This window comes from Aspergillus alliaceus (genome assembly GCF_009176365.1).
Source record: "Aspergillus alliaceus strain CBS 536.65 unplaced genomic scaffold BDW43scaffold_10, whole genome shotgun sequence".
In the NCBI taxonomy this organism is placed as follows: domain Eukaryota; kingdom Fungi; phylum Ascomycota; class Eurotiomycetes; order Eurotiales; family Aspergillaceae; genus Aspergillus; species Aspergillus alliaceus.
In genome coordinates, this window is record NW_022474693.1 from 43,916 (window position 1) to 58,762 (window position 14,847).

At 45.8% G+C, this 14,847-nt stretch overlaps 3 protein-coding genes across 3 annotated transcripts; 1 reads left to right on the forward strand and 2 right to left on the reverse strand.

Annotated features, from left to right (window-relative positions):
* Nucleotides 1–2,271: 2,271 nt before the first annotated feature.
* Nucleotides 2,272–4,078, reverse strand: BDW43DRAFT_308670 (15-O-acetyltransferase Tri3-domain-containing protein; the record flags this gene model as incomplete). The annotated part of the gene is made up of 5 exons (XM_032046544.1): nucleotides 2,272–2,401; nucleotides 2,466–2,587; nucleotides 2,651–2,684; nucleotides 2,748–3,226; nucleotides 3,290–4,078. 5 exons carry the CDS (start codon nucleotides 4,076–4,078, stop codon nucleotides 2,272–2,274), a joined length of 1,554 nt encoding a protein of 517 aa, XP_031902696.1.
* A 2,574-nt stretch (nucleotides 4,079–6,652) lies between these two features.
* BDW43DRAFT_317827 (acetate--CoA ligase) lies at nucleotides 6,653–9,026 on the forward strand (the record flags this gene model as incomplete). The annotated part of the gene is made up of 6 exons (XM_032048586.1): nucleotides 6,653–6,694; nucleotides 6,758–7,987; nucleotides 8,047–8,307; nucleotides 8,374–8,503; nucleotides 8,566–8,831; nucleotides 8,895–9,026. 6 exons carry the CDS (start codon nucleotides 6,653–6,655, stop codon nucleotides 8,964–8,966), a joined length of 2,001 nt encoding a protein of 666 aa, XP_031902697.1. The 3' UTR covers nucleotides 8,967–9,026.
* Nucleotides 9,027–11,710: 2,684 nt separating this feature from the next.
* On the reverse strand, nucleotides 11,711–13,505 carry BDW43DRAFT_317829 (cytochrome P450; the record flags this gene model as incomplete). Its single annotated transcript, XM_032048587.1, has 5 exons — nucleotides 11,711–11,900; nucleotides 11,957–12,123; nucleotides 12,181–12,291; nucleotides 12,357–13,210; nucleotides 13,271–13,505. The coding sequence occupies 5 exons, from the start codon at nucleotides 13,503–13,505 to the stop codon at nucleotides 11,711–11,713; spliced, it is 1,557 nt and encodes a 518-aa protein (XP_031902698.1).
* Nucleotides 13,506–14,847: the final 1,342 nt, after the last annotated feature.

Genomic DNA, 14,847 nt, shown 5'->3' on the forward strand with positions numbered 1-14,847 from the left:
ACTGAATATCAGGCCTGGTATCACCGGCTAGATATATAAGTTATCTAATAATCTTTCTAAACTTGCTATATAGATCACGGGTGAGCTTCCTAGATAATCTATTATCTAGATTAATACTAGGGCTGAGTAGAATAGCTTAAAATATTAATTCAGTTATTCTAAATTTCTCTAAAATAGATCGTGCATAGAACTCTTGGTCAAGCTAGATAGAATCCTTATTCCAGGTAATCTATATTTCCAGTTAATATCACAGCCTGATCTTTAGGCCTTTTAATATATCTTTAGATTCTAAATTAAATTAGATTATTTAGCTCTATAGGTGGGATTTTTGACTGTCTCTTTATAAGACTTTAGAATAGGGATAGAATACCCATTGAACTTCTTATTAGCTTTGGCCTTAAAAGTATCCTGATTACTGAGGTAAAGCTCTAGCGCTATAGCTAGATTAGCTACTTTATTGATTTACTGCTGTTCTGCAGTAAGCCGCGGAGAAGGATCCTTATCTGTCTCTCTCTCTTCTCTGCGGCGCTGGGCTCATGGCTTTTGCCCATAGATAGTCTCTGTCTGCTTTGACTTAATGACTGCCTGAGTAGGCTTCCGAACTCGGCTTGGTCGTGGTGTATCAGAGGATTCAATTAATATCAGAAGTGGTGATGGTGATGGTGCAATTAGCCTTATTGGGCTTAGTTAAATAGGCCAGTCAGATTGGCTTATCAGTGATTCAATCTCTGGATCCTGATAGGTCAAATCAGAACTCTGATTGTCTTCAGATCTAATTCTGCTGCTTTTAACTTCAGCTCTATTATCATTAATACCATACTCACTAACAGTGCCTCCAGCGCTTGTATTGACTGTGCTGCCAATGCTTCTACCTTCATTACTTGCATTATTTACTGCGCTCTCTATAGGCACCTCTATGATACCTTTCCCTGTTCCTATACTAGGAACTTCTAAGTCTCTTTGGAATATAGATTTATTCCTAATATCTTGAACTTCTGCTTCCTTGCTAATAAAACCTTGCTTATCTTCTAGGAATATAGGATTTATCACCCGGTAGATCTTCTGATCTTTCTTTACCATAACCAAATAATGGTTTCTGCTTAACTCATATTCTATGGCTTGTGGCTCTATCTTATTTTTGATCTTTCTATGGAACCATACTCTAGAGAACGGAATTCAAAGCTTTGATATCTCTGGAAAGTGTTCTATCCATATCTTAAAGGGTGTTTTCTTGGTACCTTGCACCCGGACTATTTGGTTTCTAAGGTAGATAGCTATTCTGATCACATACAGGCTGTGTAGTAGCTAGAAGAAGGGATAGAATTCTGTTACTGCTTCCCTCTATTTTTGCGGGCAGCAGCTGGAGATAGTTCTGCTTTCTCTTACTATCTTTCTACCAGTCTTTACTAGTATTCTATACTGTATAGAATAGGATTTCTACTTTATAGTAATAACTGAAAGTCTGTCTTCCCACCCAGCTAGCTAGAGCCAGTGAAATTTAGAAGAATAATAAGAGAAGATTCCGCTAATATATCAAGTATCTATATTCTCATGTAGTCAGATATATATCTGCCAGAGGACTGATCCATAGAATCCAGTATACTATATAATATCCGGGAAAACTTGATCTATCGTGTCACGGTTAAACCTTAGGCTTAAGGCAGGATGACAAGTTGCGATACTATATATACCGCGCCTGGGAGATCAACTCCGATCAGAGTTGATTATAGTAGATCTTTTTACCTAGTGGGAAGATCCTACGTATTGAATTACTAATCCCAGGAGTAATCCTTTACATATCGCCTTCAATTGACTATCCTGACTATGGGCATGCTATAAGACAGCATGGCTGAGACAAGTATGAATAACAGTTATTTATCAGGCTAATTCAGCATTTTATCTATCCTGTTTAGGAAAGGTCTGGAAGATTTATGTAAAATGGGTTATTTGCGGGTAACCCGCGGGTTACCCATGCGGGTTTGAGGGTTGGGTGAGGGTTGGATTTTTCAACCCGCAAATCTGCGGGTTAGGGTAACGGGTTGGAGTTGCCAACCCGTTTGCGGGTTATGGCGAGGCCTATCAAGGAGATTATCTTAAAAGAGATGAAATCTATATTCTCTAAAGATATAATATAGCCACTTATATAAACAGTACTATATTGATATAGAATCCTGAAGTCAATTATCTCTGACCCCGAAGCCTAGGTACGTGTCGGAAAGGATTTTCAAAACTTAAATAGAGCAATGTTGGTCATATTGATCCTAGTATTAATCAAACAAAAGCTAACATCCAGTGTGCCACTGAGTCAAGATAGGCCATAGCTTCTTCATTAGTATAATTTCCATCATTATAGCAGACCGAGAGGGTTGAGGCTTCTCTCCAGCTCTCGAGTCGGATTGCACTATTGTGGTATCAGAATCTGGGATGCCAGCATCAATGATTTCAAGGGTAAGTGTCCAACGTACAGGTAAGGTAAGAATTGGTTCAGGAAAAAATAAAAGTTATCGACTGTTAAGACTGCGTCGCCGTTGCTGGAAGTGACTTGTTCGGGGAGAAAGCGCTCGTTCTTTCCATCGCTAATAAATAACTACTTTTTTGTCAGCATTTCCTTTGGGGTTTGAGTAAAGGGGAGGGGAATGAGGGGGCATACCGGTGAGGCTACTTTGTCGAAGGGCATCGGGTTTCTATGTCACGGTAATGTTAGTCTTTGATCTATGAGGATTGATTACGTGGCTGGTTAATCCTACTGAGTCAAAAAGGATGCCTCGAGCATGTGCACCGCCATGCCGATCGGCTGTTGGTAAGGATTGCTGAGTGCGCGGTCAAATGACTTCTTGACGTCTTCGCATGCTTGTGTGAGGGCTGCGATGATGGTTTCCCGTTTATCGTCGCGGTTGATGAGTAAGGACTTGATATTCTCGCAGCGGATGATCGCGCCTGTTTCACAGATACTATAGTACTTCTTGCCGATATCATCCCGGAGCCAGCGACGGCCGTTCACGGGCATCGGTGTGACGAAGATGCTCTCGTCGTCGAGATCGGATGGAGGGTTGGCTTCTAGAAGTGCAACGATTACTGCGGCTTGGGCTAGATGGGAGATTGTGTATTTGGATCCAAGGCGGGTTTTGATTGCGTAGATGAGGGCTTTGCTTTCGGTAGGGGTGAAAGTGTGGAAGCCGGTGCGAGGGAGGCCGGTTCCTTTCTTGAAAGGGAGGCCACGTCCTCCCTAGATAGAGACATGTTAGGATTATAGGTTGGCGTTCGTTAGAGGGGAGGGGGAAAAACGTACATAGTTCTGGTACATATCATTGACGTATTGGTCGCAGGCAGCCTTGAACTCTGTTCCTGCTGTTCTCAGGTCGATCTTCAAGGCATCAAGAAGTGGCACACTGAGGTTCTTGATTTCATTACCCCAGGGATATGTTGGCTGATTGGCAGCATCGATGGTCTGGCTCAAGGCACGGAGAAGGTCACCAGTGAAATAACGCGCGCTGATACCATCCCAGAAAAGATGGTTCATGTGCATGAGGACATCGATCGGTGTGCCCGGTTGGAGCTGTGTCGTCACCGTCTCCACGTCCGCCAACAGATAAATGTCAACTGCTCTCGAGGGTTTCCCGCTTGTTCCATGAATGTGGCGGTATTCCTGAATATCATCTCGAAGTTGGAATCCGTTCTTCGATGTAAGCCGGATATAAATGGTATCCTGTGCCCATGCAAGAGCCTCTTCTTGACTCCGGGGAGACTGGTACTGGATAATGGGGGCGACTTGGTCATCCCATCGTGCTGTGGTTGCGCACTCAGGGTGGTCAAAACGGACTCTTACGAGCGCTGCTTCGAGCTTTGTTTTCAGTTTTGAGAGGGTTAAGCTTGTCGCTGTGGGGGTATCGGCGGTTCGTAGGGTAAGATTGAGGTAAAGATCGTATTGTCCATTGATGTTGCTATGTTGCATTCCAACGATAGACTCGCATCCTACTCCTCGGCGCTCCACTTTATTAGGGGCATCCATTGAGGGCACCCACTGGTGGTTCTCAGGAATGAGGCGCGGGAGTTCGATAGCGTTTCCAGTGCTACCCATTGTGCGGCATCAACCAAGGAGGGCGAAAAGAAAAGGTTGGATGGAATTAAGGTCAGTAGAACAAAGTTTTTCGTTTGCAGTATGAATAATTAGGATTTTGTCTTTTCATATATTATGAAGTAGGGATGCAAAGTTGTAGTTATATCTACTACGGCACTGCGTATGTTAGTTGGTGGACCTCCGTATACCGAGCCATCTACTTCCGAACCATCCATCCGCGCCATACAAATAGTCAACTGGCTAGACCGCTATGAGAAGCTAGGAAGGGAAGTGTTTCATTAAAGACCCACGTATGAGAATCTCACATAGGTTAGCCTCACTTCGGAATGACTTATATCCGTATATGTGTTGAGGTTGACATTGCCTCAATCTGATATTTCCACTTCATCCGCCTCTAATTCTGGTTAAGTGCGGGCTATATACATTTAATGTTTCCTACTCTACCGGGCATGGATTAATGAATTTATGTATAAAACGTAAAGCCAGCATCAGTATAGTATTCATGCCTTGTGCCAGTTCAAGTTCGCAGAGCGCAATACAATCATGTGACAATAATATTGCAACACTTTCCCGCGTCGCGCACCGCGTCAAAAATTTGCACTATCTTCAACTACATACAATTCAATCAAAATGAGGTCTTTTGGCAAAGAAATCAGTGTAAGGAGAAGGCCTAGATCTGAGCTATCTAGTGAGCAACATGCTGCTATTTTCCATGTGTTAGAGAATGTCCAGCAGCCTACTAAAACTGGTCAAGTATTTAAGGTAGGTCGTTCCACTGTCTGCCGAACCAAGGAACACTTTCAAAATGACCACCTTTTAAAACCACGCCCTAGGCCTGGTAAGTCTGAAATGTTAAGCCACTCGACTAAGCGCTATATCTATCAGATGGGGCGCTGGAGGCCTAGAATCAGCTGGAAAGCGCTTACTGTTAGGACTCCTGGAAATACCTCTTCACATACAATTCGCCGCGCTTTATGTTCCTATTTAAAAAGAAAGTGGAAAGGTAAAAAGCGTATTCCGCTTACAGCTGATATTGCAAAAAAAAAATATCAATTCTCTCGTTTGTGCCTGTATAGTACAGATTAGAGCAATATACTGCTTTTAGATAAATGCTCCGTTGCGCGCGACTCTAATAACCCCACACAATATGTCTCTCGCTTATCAAATAAGCCATATAAACCTGAACTTGTTAATCTAAAGAAATATAGAGAGTCCTTTTCTTATATCATTTGGGCCGCTATCTGGATCGGTAGTCGGTTAGAGTTAGTGGTTCTACAGCGGGATGACACAGCATCTAGACGAGGCTACTCAACCAAGTCCTATTTAGAATGCTTAGAAAGAGATCTTCTGCCAATCTACAAGCCAGATGCTACATTACAGCAAGATAACACGAAAATCAATCCATCTCACCAAGCTCAGGAATGGTTTGAAATATATGCGATCTGGGTACCAGATTGGCCATCACACTCGCCTGATTTAAACCCTATTGAGCATATCTGGCACCTGCTTAAGCGCAGGCTAGAGGGGCTCTATCCAGGTCTCTTCTATGCGAAAGACACGCAGGCTGAATTGAAGCATTTTAAAAAGTGTATTCAAGCTGCGTGGGAGGCCCTTGGTCAAAGTACAATTGAGCAAATAATTTGCTCTATGTCACGCAGGATTAGCCCCGTTTACAAAGCACGAGGTTGGTGTACTAAATATTGATATGGAATTCCCATAGAGTCTATATATAGATTAAAACATACAGAATTGGTTGAAATAATGGCGGGTGCAGTCAGCGCGTCAATGGGCGGAATCTCAGGTGTTGCAATACTTGTCATAGTAGTTTAATGTGTCAAAGACTAAGTAACGGGATAGGTAGGGTAGACCCTACAGCCCGGGTGCTAGCTCAGCGTAATCTAAAAAGAGCGGCGAATCTTGGGGCAGAATTTCAGACCACGCCAAGGTGCTTTTAGACCACGCCAAGCAACCAGCCCCCTAAAGCCAGTATGGCCAAGCTAGGCCTATCGGTAGTGGCCCCATATGGACTTGCGACCGGCTACAGATTTAAGTACGTATGGCCGAGAAGACATCAAACTGGTGCTACGGCCCAAGGCATAGGTAAACAATAGCCACCGTATTGTGTACAAATAAGGAAGGGGTCAATATCATACACAACCGAAGGCCTTCCGTGAGCGTAAAATTGGTAGAGAAAGGCCTGAATACGCGGGATCGCCCTACGGCTGTTAGGCCTTACCCCCCAGTCTGATCGTCTAAGCGAGATCTTGGCATCATACTATTGCCGTCTCTTCTGCGAACGGTTAGTGAGGCCGAAAGGTCAAACGCATGAAGAGTGTTGGTCTGGGGAAATTAACGCGGTGCTGGCTATATCGTTCAGGAATAATACGCGGGCCCGTTGGGGAAAAGATATACTATATAAAATGCCACCCCGGACAGGGGGATCCTTAATACCAGCAACAGAGTCGCGTCAGGCACCGAGTCATATTAACTTGCAGTAGCTCTGCTATCCCTGACTTTGTTTTTATTCAAAAAGAACCCTCCCCCCCCGGTCCTACATCAGGAGTCTATCCAGTTATGGGCGACGCTAGGCAAAATGTTCTATCTAATGATGAATTGGTATGTCGCATCAAGATCTGTTGCATGTTTACCCGCTCAGGCTCTAACAGCAATATGCCATAGGACTCTGACATCGTCTGCGTTCCTGAACCCTTTTTCAGAAAACACACGAGCAAGCCCTACGTCGAGGGAATGGAGGAGTACCAAGTTTTATACGAGGAATCCATCAGAGATCCTGAAGCATTTTGGGCGAAGCAAGCCCGAGAACTACTCTCCTTCGAAAGAGACTTCGATACCATCCACACAGGTTCGATCGCCAATGGAGACAACGCTTGGTTCCTGGGGGGAAAACTCAACGCTTCATTCAACTGTATCGACCGTCATGTCTCCCACGACCCCAAGAAACCGGCGATTATCTTCGAAGCTGATGAACCCGGTGAGGGCCGTACTTTGACCTACGGTGACATGCTGCGCGAAGTTTCTCGTCTCGCCTGGGTGTTGAAGTCCCGTGGTGTCCGCAAGGGAGATACAGTAGCCATCTACATGCCAGTTATCCCTGAGGCCATTGTGGCTATATTAGCATGCGTTCGCATCGGTGCTGTGCACTCGGTTGTCTTTGGTGGCTTCTCGGCTACTTCGCTTCGGGATCGTATCCTCGATGCTCAGTGCAAGGTTGTTATTACTGCAGATGAGGGTAAACGCGGTGGAAAGACTGTCCACCTGAAGAAGATTGTGGATGATGCACTGTCGCTCTGCCTCGACACCACAAGCGTTATTGTGTTCAAGCACACAGGCTCTCCTATCCCATGGACTGAAGGAAGAGACATCTGGTGGCAAGAAGAAGCATCAAGGTTCCCAGCATACCTCGCCCCGGAGTCTATGGACTCCGAAGACCCCCTCTTCCTTCTATACACTTCAGGATCCACAGGAAAGCCCAAGGGTCTGATGCATACCACTGCTGGCTTTTTACTGGGAGCCGCTATCACCGGCAAATATGTGCTGGATATTCACCCAGAGGACCGCTATTTCTGCACCGCTGACTTTGGCTGGATTACTGGCCACACGTATGTTGCCTACGCCCCACTACTTCTCGGAACAACCATAGTGGTGTATGAGGGAACTCCCAATTACCCCAACTTTTCGCGTTACTGGGACATCATCGAAGAGAACAAGGTCACACACTTCTACACAGCACCTACAGCCCTGAGACTTCTCAAGCGCGCGGGCGATGAGCACATCCATCACAACATGGAACATCTTCGTGTTATTGCTTGCGTAGGTGAGCCGATTGCAGCCGAAGTATGGAAATGGGTTTACGAGACTGTGGGCAAAAGGCAGGCCCACGTCGTTGACGTGAGTAGTCACTGGTTCTAAAACCTTCTACAGCTTCCATGTCTGACAAAACACTATAGACCTTCTTCCAAACAGAAACTGGAGCTCACATCCTTAGCCCACTGGGTGGAGTGACCCCGACCAAGCCTGGAAGCGCAACCCTCCCGTTTTTCGGTGTCGAACTGGCAATTCTGGATCCAGTTTCTGGCGAGGAGCTTAGTGGCAATAGTGTTGAGGGTGTCCTGGTAGCGAAGTACCCGTGGCCCAGCATGGCACGGACTGTCTGGGGTGCGCACCAGCGATACATGGACACCTATCTGAACGTGTATCCTGGTTACTACGTTAGTATCCACTAGGAATAACATTAGTCCTTGGCCCACCAAATTTACTAACACGCTATTCTCTAGTTCACGGGGGATGGCGCCGGCCGAGACAAAGATGGCTACTACTGGATCCGTGGCCGTGTCGACGATGTGGTGAATGTATCAGGTCATCGTTTATCCACAGCCGAAATTGAAGCCGCGCTCCTAGAGCACCGTAAGTGGTCCTGGATTCTACCTTCGATACCACAGGTATACTGATGGGTTCCGCCTTAACAGCCAAGGTCTCCGAAGCCGCTGTCATCGGAGTCGCAGATGATCTTACTGGCCAAGCAGTCAATGCCTTTGTGGCCCTCAAACCTGATTGTGTGGTCGACGATGGAGAGTTGACCAAGCATGTGCGTACCACTATCGGAGCATTCGCTGCACCTCGGATTATCTTCGTCGTGGTGGATCTGCCTAAGACCCGTAGTGGCAAGATCATGCGTCGTATCCTTCGCAAGATCGTGAGTGGCGAAGATGACAGCCTCGGTGATACTTCGACAGTGAGTCCCAAATGCCTTGTTATGTTTTGCTCTTGTCATGCCGTTTACTAATTTTCTCCGAAGCTGTCAAACCCCGGTGTCATTGACAAAATTATTGCTACGGTCTATGCCTGGCGGAAACAAATCGCTGAATAATGCAATATAAGGTAACTATCTCACAGGCGAGTAAGCCGCACAAACGAGCTAGTCACCCCCACTTCTGCCTCTGTGCGGAATATCAGACCCTTTATCAACGCATCAATGATATTTATATATAAAATCTAATTTGGAACGATTAGAATATTGCAATCACTTATGTCCTAGAGTATGACTTTCGCTGCAGCGTGGTGGCGCTCGCACGCACGATCTAACTGTAGATAGCGCTCGCTCTATAGATATAGTATTCTGTGTTTGATAAACCCTATTCTTGTGCTGGAATAACCCTCTGTAGCAGCTAGCTGTCTAATGTAGTGTTTTTTCTTTTGAGCTTGGCTTTCATGTGCAGCTCGAAAAGCCTTTAGTCCTTCTTTTAGAATAGCCGTATTTTGAAACACTAATTCAGCTCCTTTTACCAACCCATCTAAAGCAGCTTTAGAAGAAGAACTGGGGCTCTGCATACGAGCTCTAAGTAACTATTCAATTTATAATCTCCTACTTTTAAAGCTGCTTAGATTTTGTGGCATTTCAGGAGCTGAATTTGTTGATCGGCTGCTTCGTCGACTGCCTGGTGGTGTAGGGTTCTTTAGTTGATATCAACTTTTCAAGCATTCTTTGTTTATCAAATGGAACTATACCAGCTCCTGTGAAGCTATTTTACTAGTCTCTAACTTGAACACAGCTGTACGAGCCTTAGGAAATCTTTAAGAAAGCCAAGCTTATCAATATGATTAACGCCAGTCTTCGCTTTAGCTTGTACTAAATCTCTACGCACCTTTTAGAGTTCTGAAACAGCCAATATCAAGAGGTTGTAAGCGTTCCGAAGAACGGGCAGGCATACCAGTAGAAACATTACCGTTCTCACTGTATATTTTATTGAAGCAAGGCGTTAGATGGCTACTATGGCCATCTAGAATAAGTAGACGATATTTTCCTACTATACGACTAGTAGTAGCAGGAATAAAGAGGGGAGAAGACCTGTCAATTAGGCAAGGAAACTGCAGTGGGAGAATATTAGGCGAAAACTAGTAGGTCCATTCAGTACGAGACTAAAGCTTAGAGGAATAGAATATATCCATCAGTTCTACCCCTCTGCTCGGCCACAAGTTCCGTGGCTTGGATCACCATGATCGCTCAATACGTCAGATAGCCATGAATGGCTTTTTCCCCGCCCAACGTTCAGGGAGCCGAATGGCAGACAGTATACGAAAGGGTAAGCAGGATATCTAATTACATCAGCGAAGACCTACCTTGTCAGTAGTCCATCCATTAGGACTAACTTCAATTCTCCAGTCGTATGGTGAGGTAGTTCCGTGATACCAACTCTCTATACGGATATTTCCCTTGAAGATAATACAAAGAGAAATCACCCATCCAGTAGACTTGATACATTCGATAGAATTAACCCATTCCCGATTGTGTGACTGTACGAGAAGCTCATTGTCCATACATATCAGCTCTAGTAGCTACCTGAGCAGTAGCTACTACACATATAGCGAAGCCAGTTTCATCAAAATTGTAGATATTTTCCACTGCAATACCGTGTTGCATTATAGTAATGCCTATGCGATCAAACCACACCTTAATAATCTTAGGAGTTTCAAATTTAGCTCGCTGATAATTACCTCGACGAGCATAGAGTGTTTCTAAATCATCATGTCGTTTGATAAAGTTAGAGACCCAATTAACACCAACTGTTTGAATAAGTTTTGTACTGCACTCAGCGAGAAGAATATTAGCTATCTCTCGTATATGAGATGGTCGGGGTGGCGCCCCACGTTGATTTAGCGATGTAGTCCATCCTACAAGCTGTCCCTCATTTTGATTCATTTTATGATTATTGGCGCGTACTTCTGAGTGTGGAGTTGTTCCATTAAGTCGACGACATGAGGTTTCATATGGGCTAAAGACGCGTGTAACTTCAGGGATTGACTTTATCTCTCGCTTTTTGAGTGCTGGGTGGCTAACAAGTTCCTTCCCTTCTATTCAACAGTATTATTTAAATCTTGACACGCTTTGGGGGCATGATTGATGGTTGGAATAAGCGAGAGTCATGTCAAAACGCAGGGGGTGACTCTCGTTCGTGGAGCTCACTCGCTAGTTGTACACGTTATATTAATAACCTGAAGAAACAGATGCATTATATATAAGCACATCAGCTACTCTGTATTTCTTTTTCTGATTTCGATCTTTCTGAAAGGTTTTTTATTTGAACCTTAAAGTTATAGATACTATGATACTCTAATTAATCATTTCCCTGGGCTCCAAGCAGAATTAATTCCATGCGCCTGTGGTATCTCCTGCCATAAAACCAGGGATGTTGCGTTGATGGCTGGCTGCTATGGGCCTGTACCGCTTTTCGTGTTTTTGATCGGTTGTACTCGAATGCTTTATGGAACGGGGGGAAGGAGAGAATAAGAGAGTAAAGAAAAACTTAAATCCTCGGCCGCAGTAACAAGTAAAAGGGTTGACCATAAGTAGCAATAATACAAGATATAGGGTAAGCTACTTTATCGTGAAGTTTTCTAATTACTCTATTGTTCAACCAACCAGTCTCATGGGCTCTAAGTATGAAGAACCCAGGAACTATTTATAAGGTAGGCTATCGTAATATATTCTAACCAAGCTATCCACAGTATTACAGCAACATTAGAATCGTAAAAGTCGTGACATATAATATGTACGTCCTTATTCTAAGCCACCTTAACCCCCTCCCCAAAGCTCATTCTGCTTCCACCACTCCCTCATTCAAGCTTCTTGAGCACATTAACTCTGATCTCACCAGTTCCCTCAGACTTGCCGGGGATTGCCTTGGGGTATCCAACGATACGGGCATGAGTGACATCGATATCATCGATAGTAGTGTCATAGAGCTCTAGGTCGTAGGCCCGGACAACACGAGAAAGAGTCAGGTACATTTCGGCGAACGACATGCTAGGTTGACCATTAGTTAGTTACTAGGGATATTAAATGGTAGTGGGACTGCTCACTTGTAACCGATGCACTGTCTACTACCTTGGGAGAAGTTGGTGATGAATTTCTTGAGGGGGATGCCCTCTTCGGCGGCTTTGATCCATCGCTCGGGGTCGAACTTTTCGGGGTTAGGGTAGAGGTTGGTGTCAGTGTGGACGAAGTAGGTGGACTGGCTAACGGGGGTCTGGTCGGGTTTCATTAGTTAAGGTTAGGTTTACAGGGGAGAGAAGGGTGAACTTACTCCGGCAGGAATAACATGGTGCTTGTAGTTGAGGTCCTCCTGGGTGGCGACTCTGGAGGAGCGACTGATGGGTCCGAAAGCGAGACGAAGACCTTCGTTCACGACACCGCTCTATTGAAAAACCATTTGGTTAGTTGGGGTTGGTAGCTCAGGACAGTTAGGCGGGAAAAGCATACCAGGTAAGGCAGGTTCTCGAGCTGGGTGAGAGAGTGCTCGTTGTTCTTGCTAGGCGGCAAGCCCTCGAGTTCCTCCCGTAGTCTTTTCAGGATCGGGGGGTTGGTCAAGAGGTAGAACATTGTGATAGCGAGAGTACGAGAGGTGGTTTCAGTGCCGGCGAACAGGAAGACAGTACCCTCATCCAAGACACGGTCGACTGTACGCTCGTGGGCCGGGATATGAGGGTTGCCGAGAGCACCAACTAGCACGGAAGACTTCGAATCGGATGTCTGGCTCTTCAGGAATTCACCAACTCCTCTTTCCTTGATTTCCTCACGCATGATGAGAAGATCGGCAACAGGAGGCAGGATCATACGAATGACCCAGTGAGGCATGTTCTTCAGCAGCGTGACCAGTGAAGGAAGAAAGCGGCCAAGATGGTAGACGCGAGACAAGCCCAGGAAGCCATCTCGGACGACGAAGTGGAAGTCTGGGATCCCGAGATAGTCCTGGTTCTTACCGTAGAAACGGGAGGTAATAACATCTGCCGTCAGTGCGGAGAAGCAACCGTCCAAGGAGAGAACCTTCTTTTTGTTCATGTGCTCTTCAAACCGAGAAAGCAGCTTGGTGATGCGCTCATGAACAGTAGGCTCCAGGCCGACGATAGCACGCTTCGAGAAGTATGGATTCAAGTAGCCACGGCGCTGGCGATGCAGGTCATGGTCGACGGTGGCAGCCGTCGCACTGGGGACATCGAAAGCACCGACAGTGGGTGGATCCTTGTTGGTCTTCCGAGAACCAGCCGTGTAGATTGTGTGGTAGTAGGAAGAGTCCTTGATGTGGACTTCTCTGTCATTGACACGGACAATTGGACCTGTTCCAGGCCTGTTTGTTAGCCACTTTGATTCGGTGCCGCAGAGACCATGATACGTACCATATTTCTCGTGCATCTTCTGTATCTCCCAAAGATACTGACCATCTCTTATGACTTCATGGTAAAACTCGAGGTACGGGCCGATAGCAGCCAGCTTAGGGCCTGGGATCCTGCGCAGAGGGTGGAGAAAGAGGTTGTAGAAACATGTGTAGAGGAAGTAGAGGGCATACACTCCCACCGCTGCGCTTATGGCAGCTGCGGGAGTGACTTGCTTCAAAGATTGGATGTCGTACATCGCTGGTAGCCGATATCAAGACGGACGACTGTGAAAGAAATGGTAGGTGCTCGTGATGAAGTTTCCAAGGTTGGTGAGAAAGCGAAGCTATATACTCATTCGTCACGTCTGACCAGCCCTCAATGGAGAGGACTTTGGACCGAGCGTCCAACAGCCGCCGAGGAGCTGCGTGCGATATCTCCGCATACCATAATCAGGCCCACTAATCATAGTACACTGTTAGCTTAGACCGTTTCGAATCTCGAGACACACAAAGGCCTAGAGCGTACTACAGTCCCGTAGGGAATAGCTAGAGATGTCTCGTTGCATGCTAAGTAGCAGAACAGACATTGTGGAACGGGCAATTATGCGGACAGGCCTGAAAAATTTGCCGATCCCAGGGACCTTTGTGACTACAATTTCAGGGGGCTAGAGTGGAACCGGGGCTAAAACAATGCGTTCGATCCCAGATGGAAGGCCTGACAAAGGCTGATGATGATGGACTGAGGCTAAGGGATCGGCGCTCCCATTATCTCTGGTTCTCAGTGTACTAGGGGTTCGGCATGTACTAGGCACTTGGCCGGGTTCGGTTTGGGGGCCAGTATTCCATCTAAAATCATTATCCAGAGGCATGTTTGACAATTCTGATATCGCGCCAACCAGGGATAGTAGCTTATGCACTATCGAATGTCAGCCTATGTAGAGGCTATGGAAGTATCTCTAATAATTTTACGACCATTTTGATACCATTCTTCTCACCCTTCGAGGGTAGAGGAGATAAATTACGATCAATACGGTGTCCATTCATAATGCTATACCTAGTGTACAATTGAATGTAGAGACATCTGCACTGGGTACATATAAATCTAGCGGTATCTTATCCTACATATTAAGTGGAACGGTCTCTCCTGTCTCTGGTTGTTAGGATGTTGGAGTATGACAGGTGCCACCTAATATGGAATAGAGTGGCCGGATGGGAGCGTCGCTTACCGATTACGTTAACCGGACCTGCTTATGAAGTGTCAAGTCATCATGGTGTACACTAGCCAAGGGCCCTCACCGCTTTCACGGTTCAGTCCTCGGCCTAATTATCCCCTAGTCTAATTATCATTTTCTACCAACAACCTCTCTTCTACATCCATTTACTAACCACACAGCCTGAAAATTCCAACGAGATCGAGTATCAACTCTGTAATGGGCTACGCATGTAGTTGAGCGTAAGGACCCAAATCGCACCTTTGGCGAGGGAGTTTGGTGTTTCCTTCCAACAGCTGAAGGGACGCTTGTACTGTTGTAAATCAAGTTCAGCGCGTACTGGTCCGAATAAGGTGCTGGTTCAGGCCCAGGAGCAGGCGATAACTAC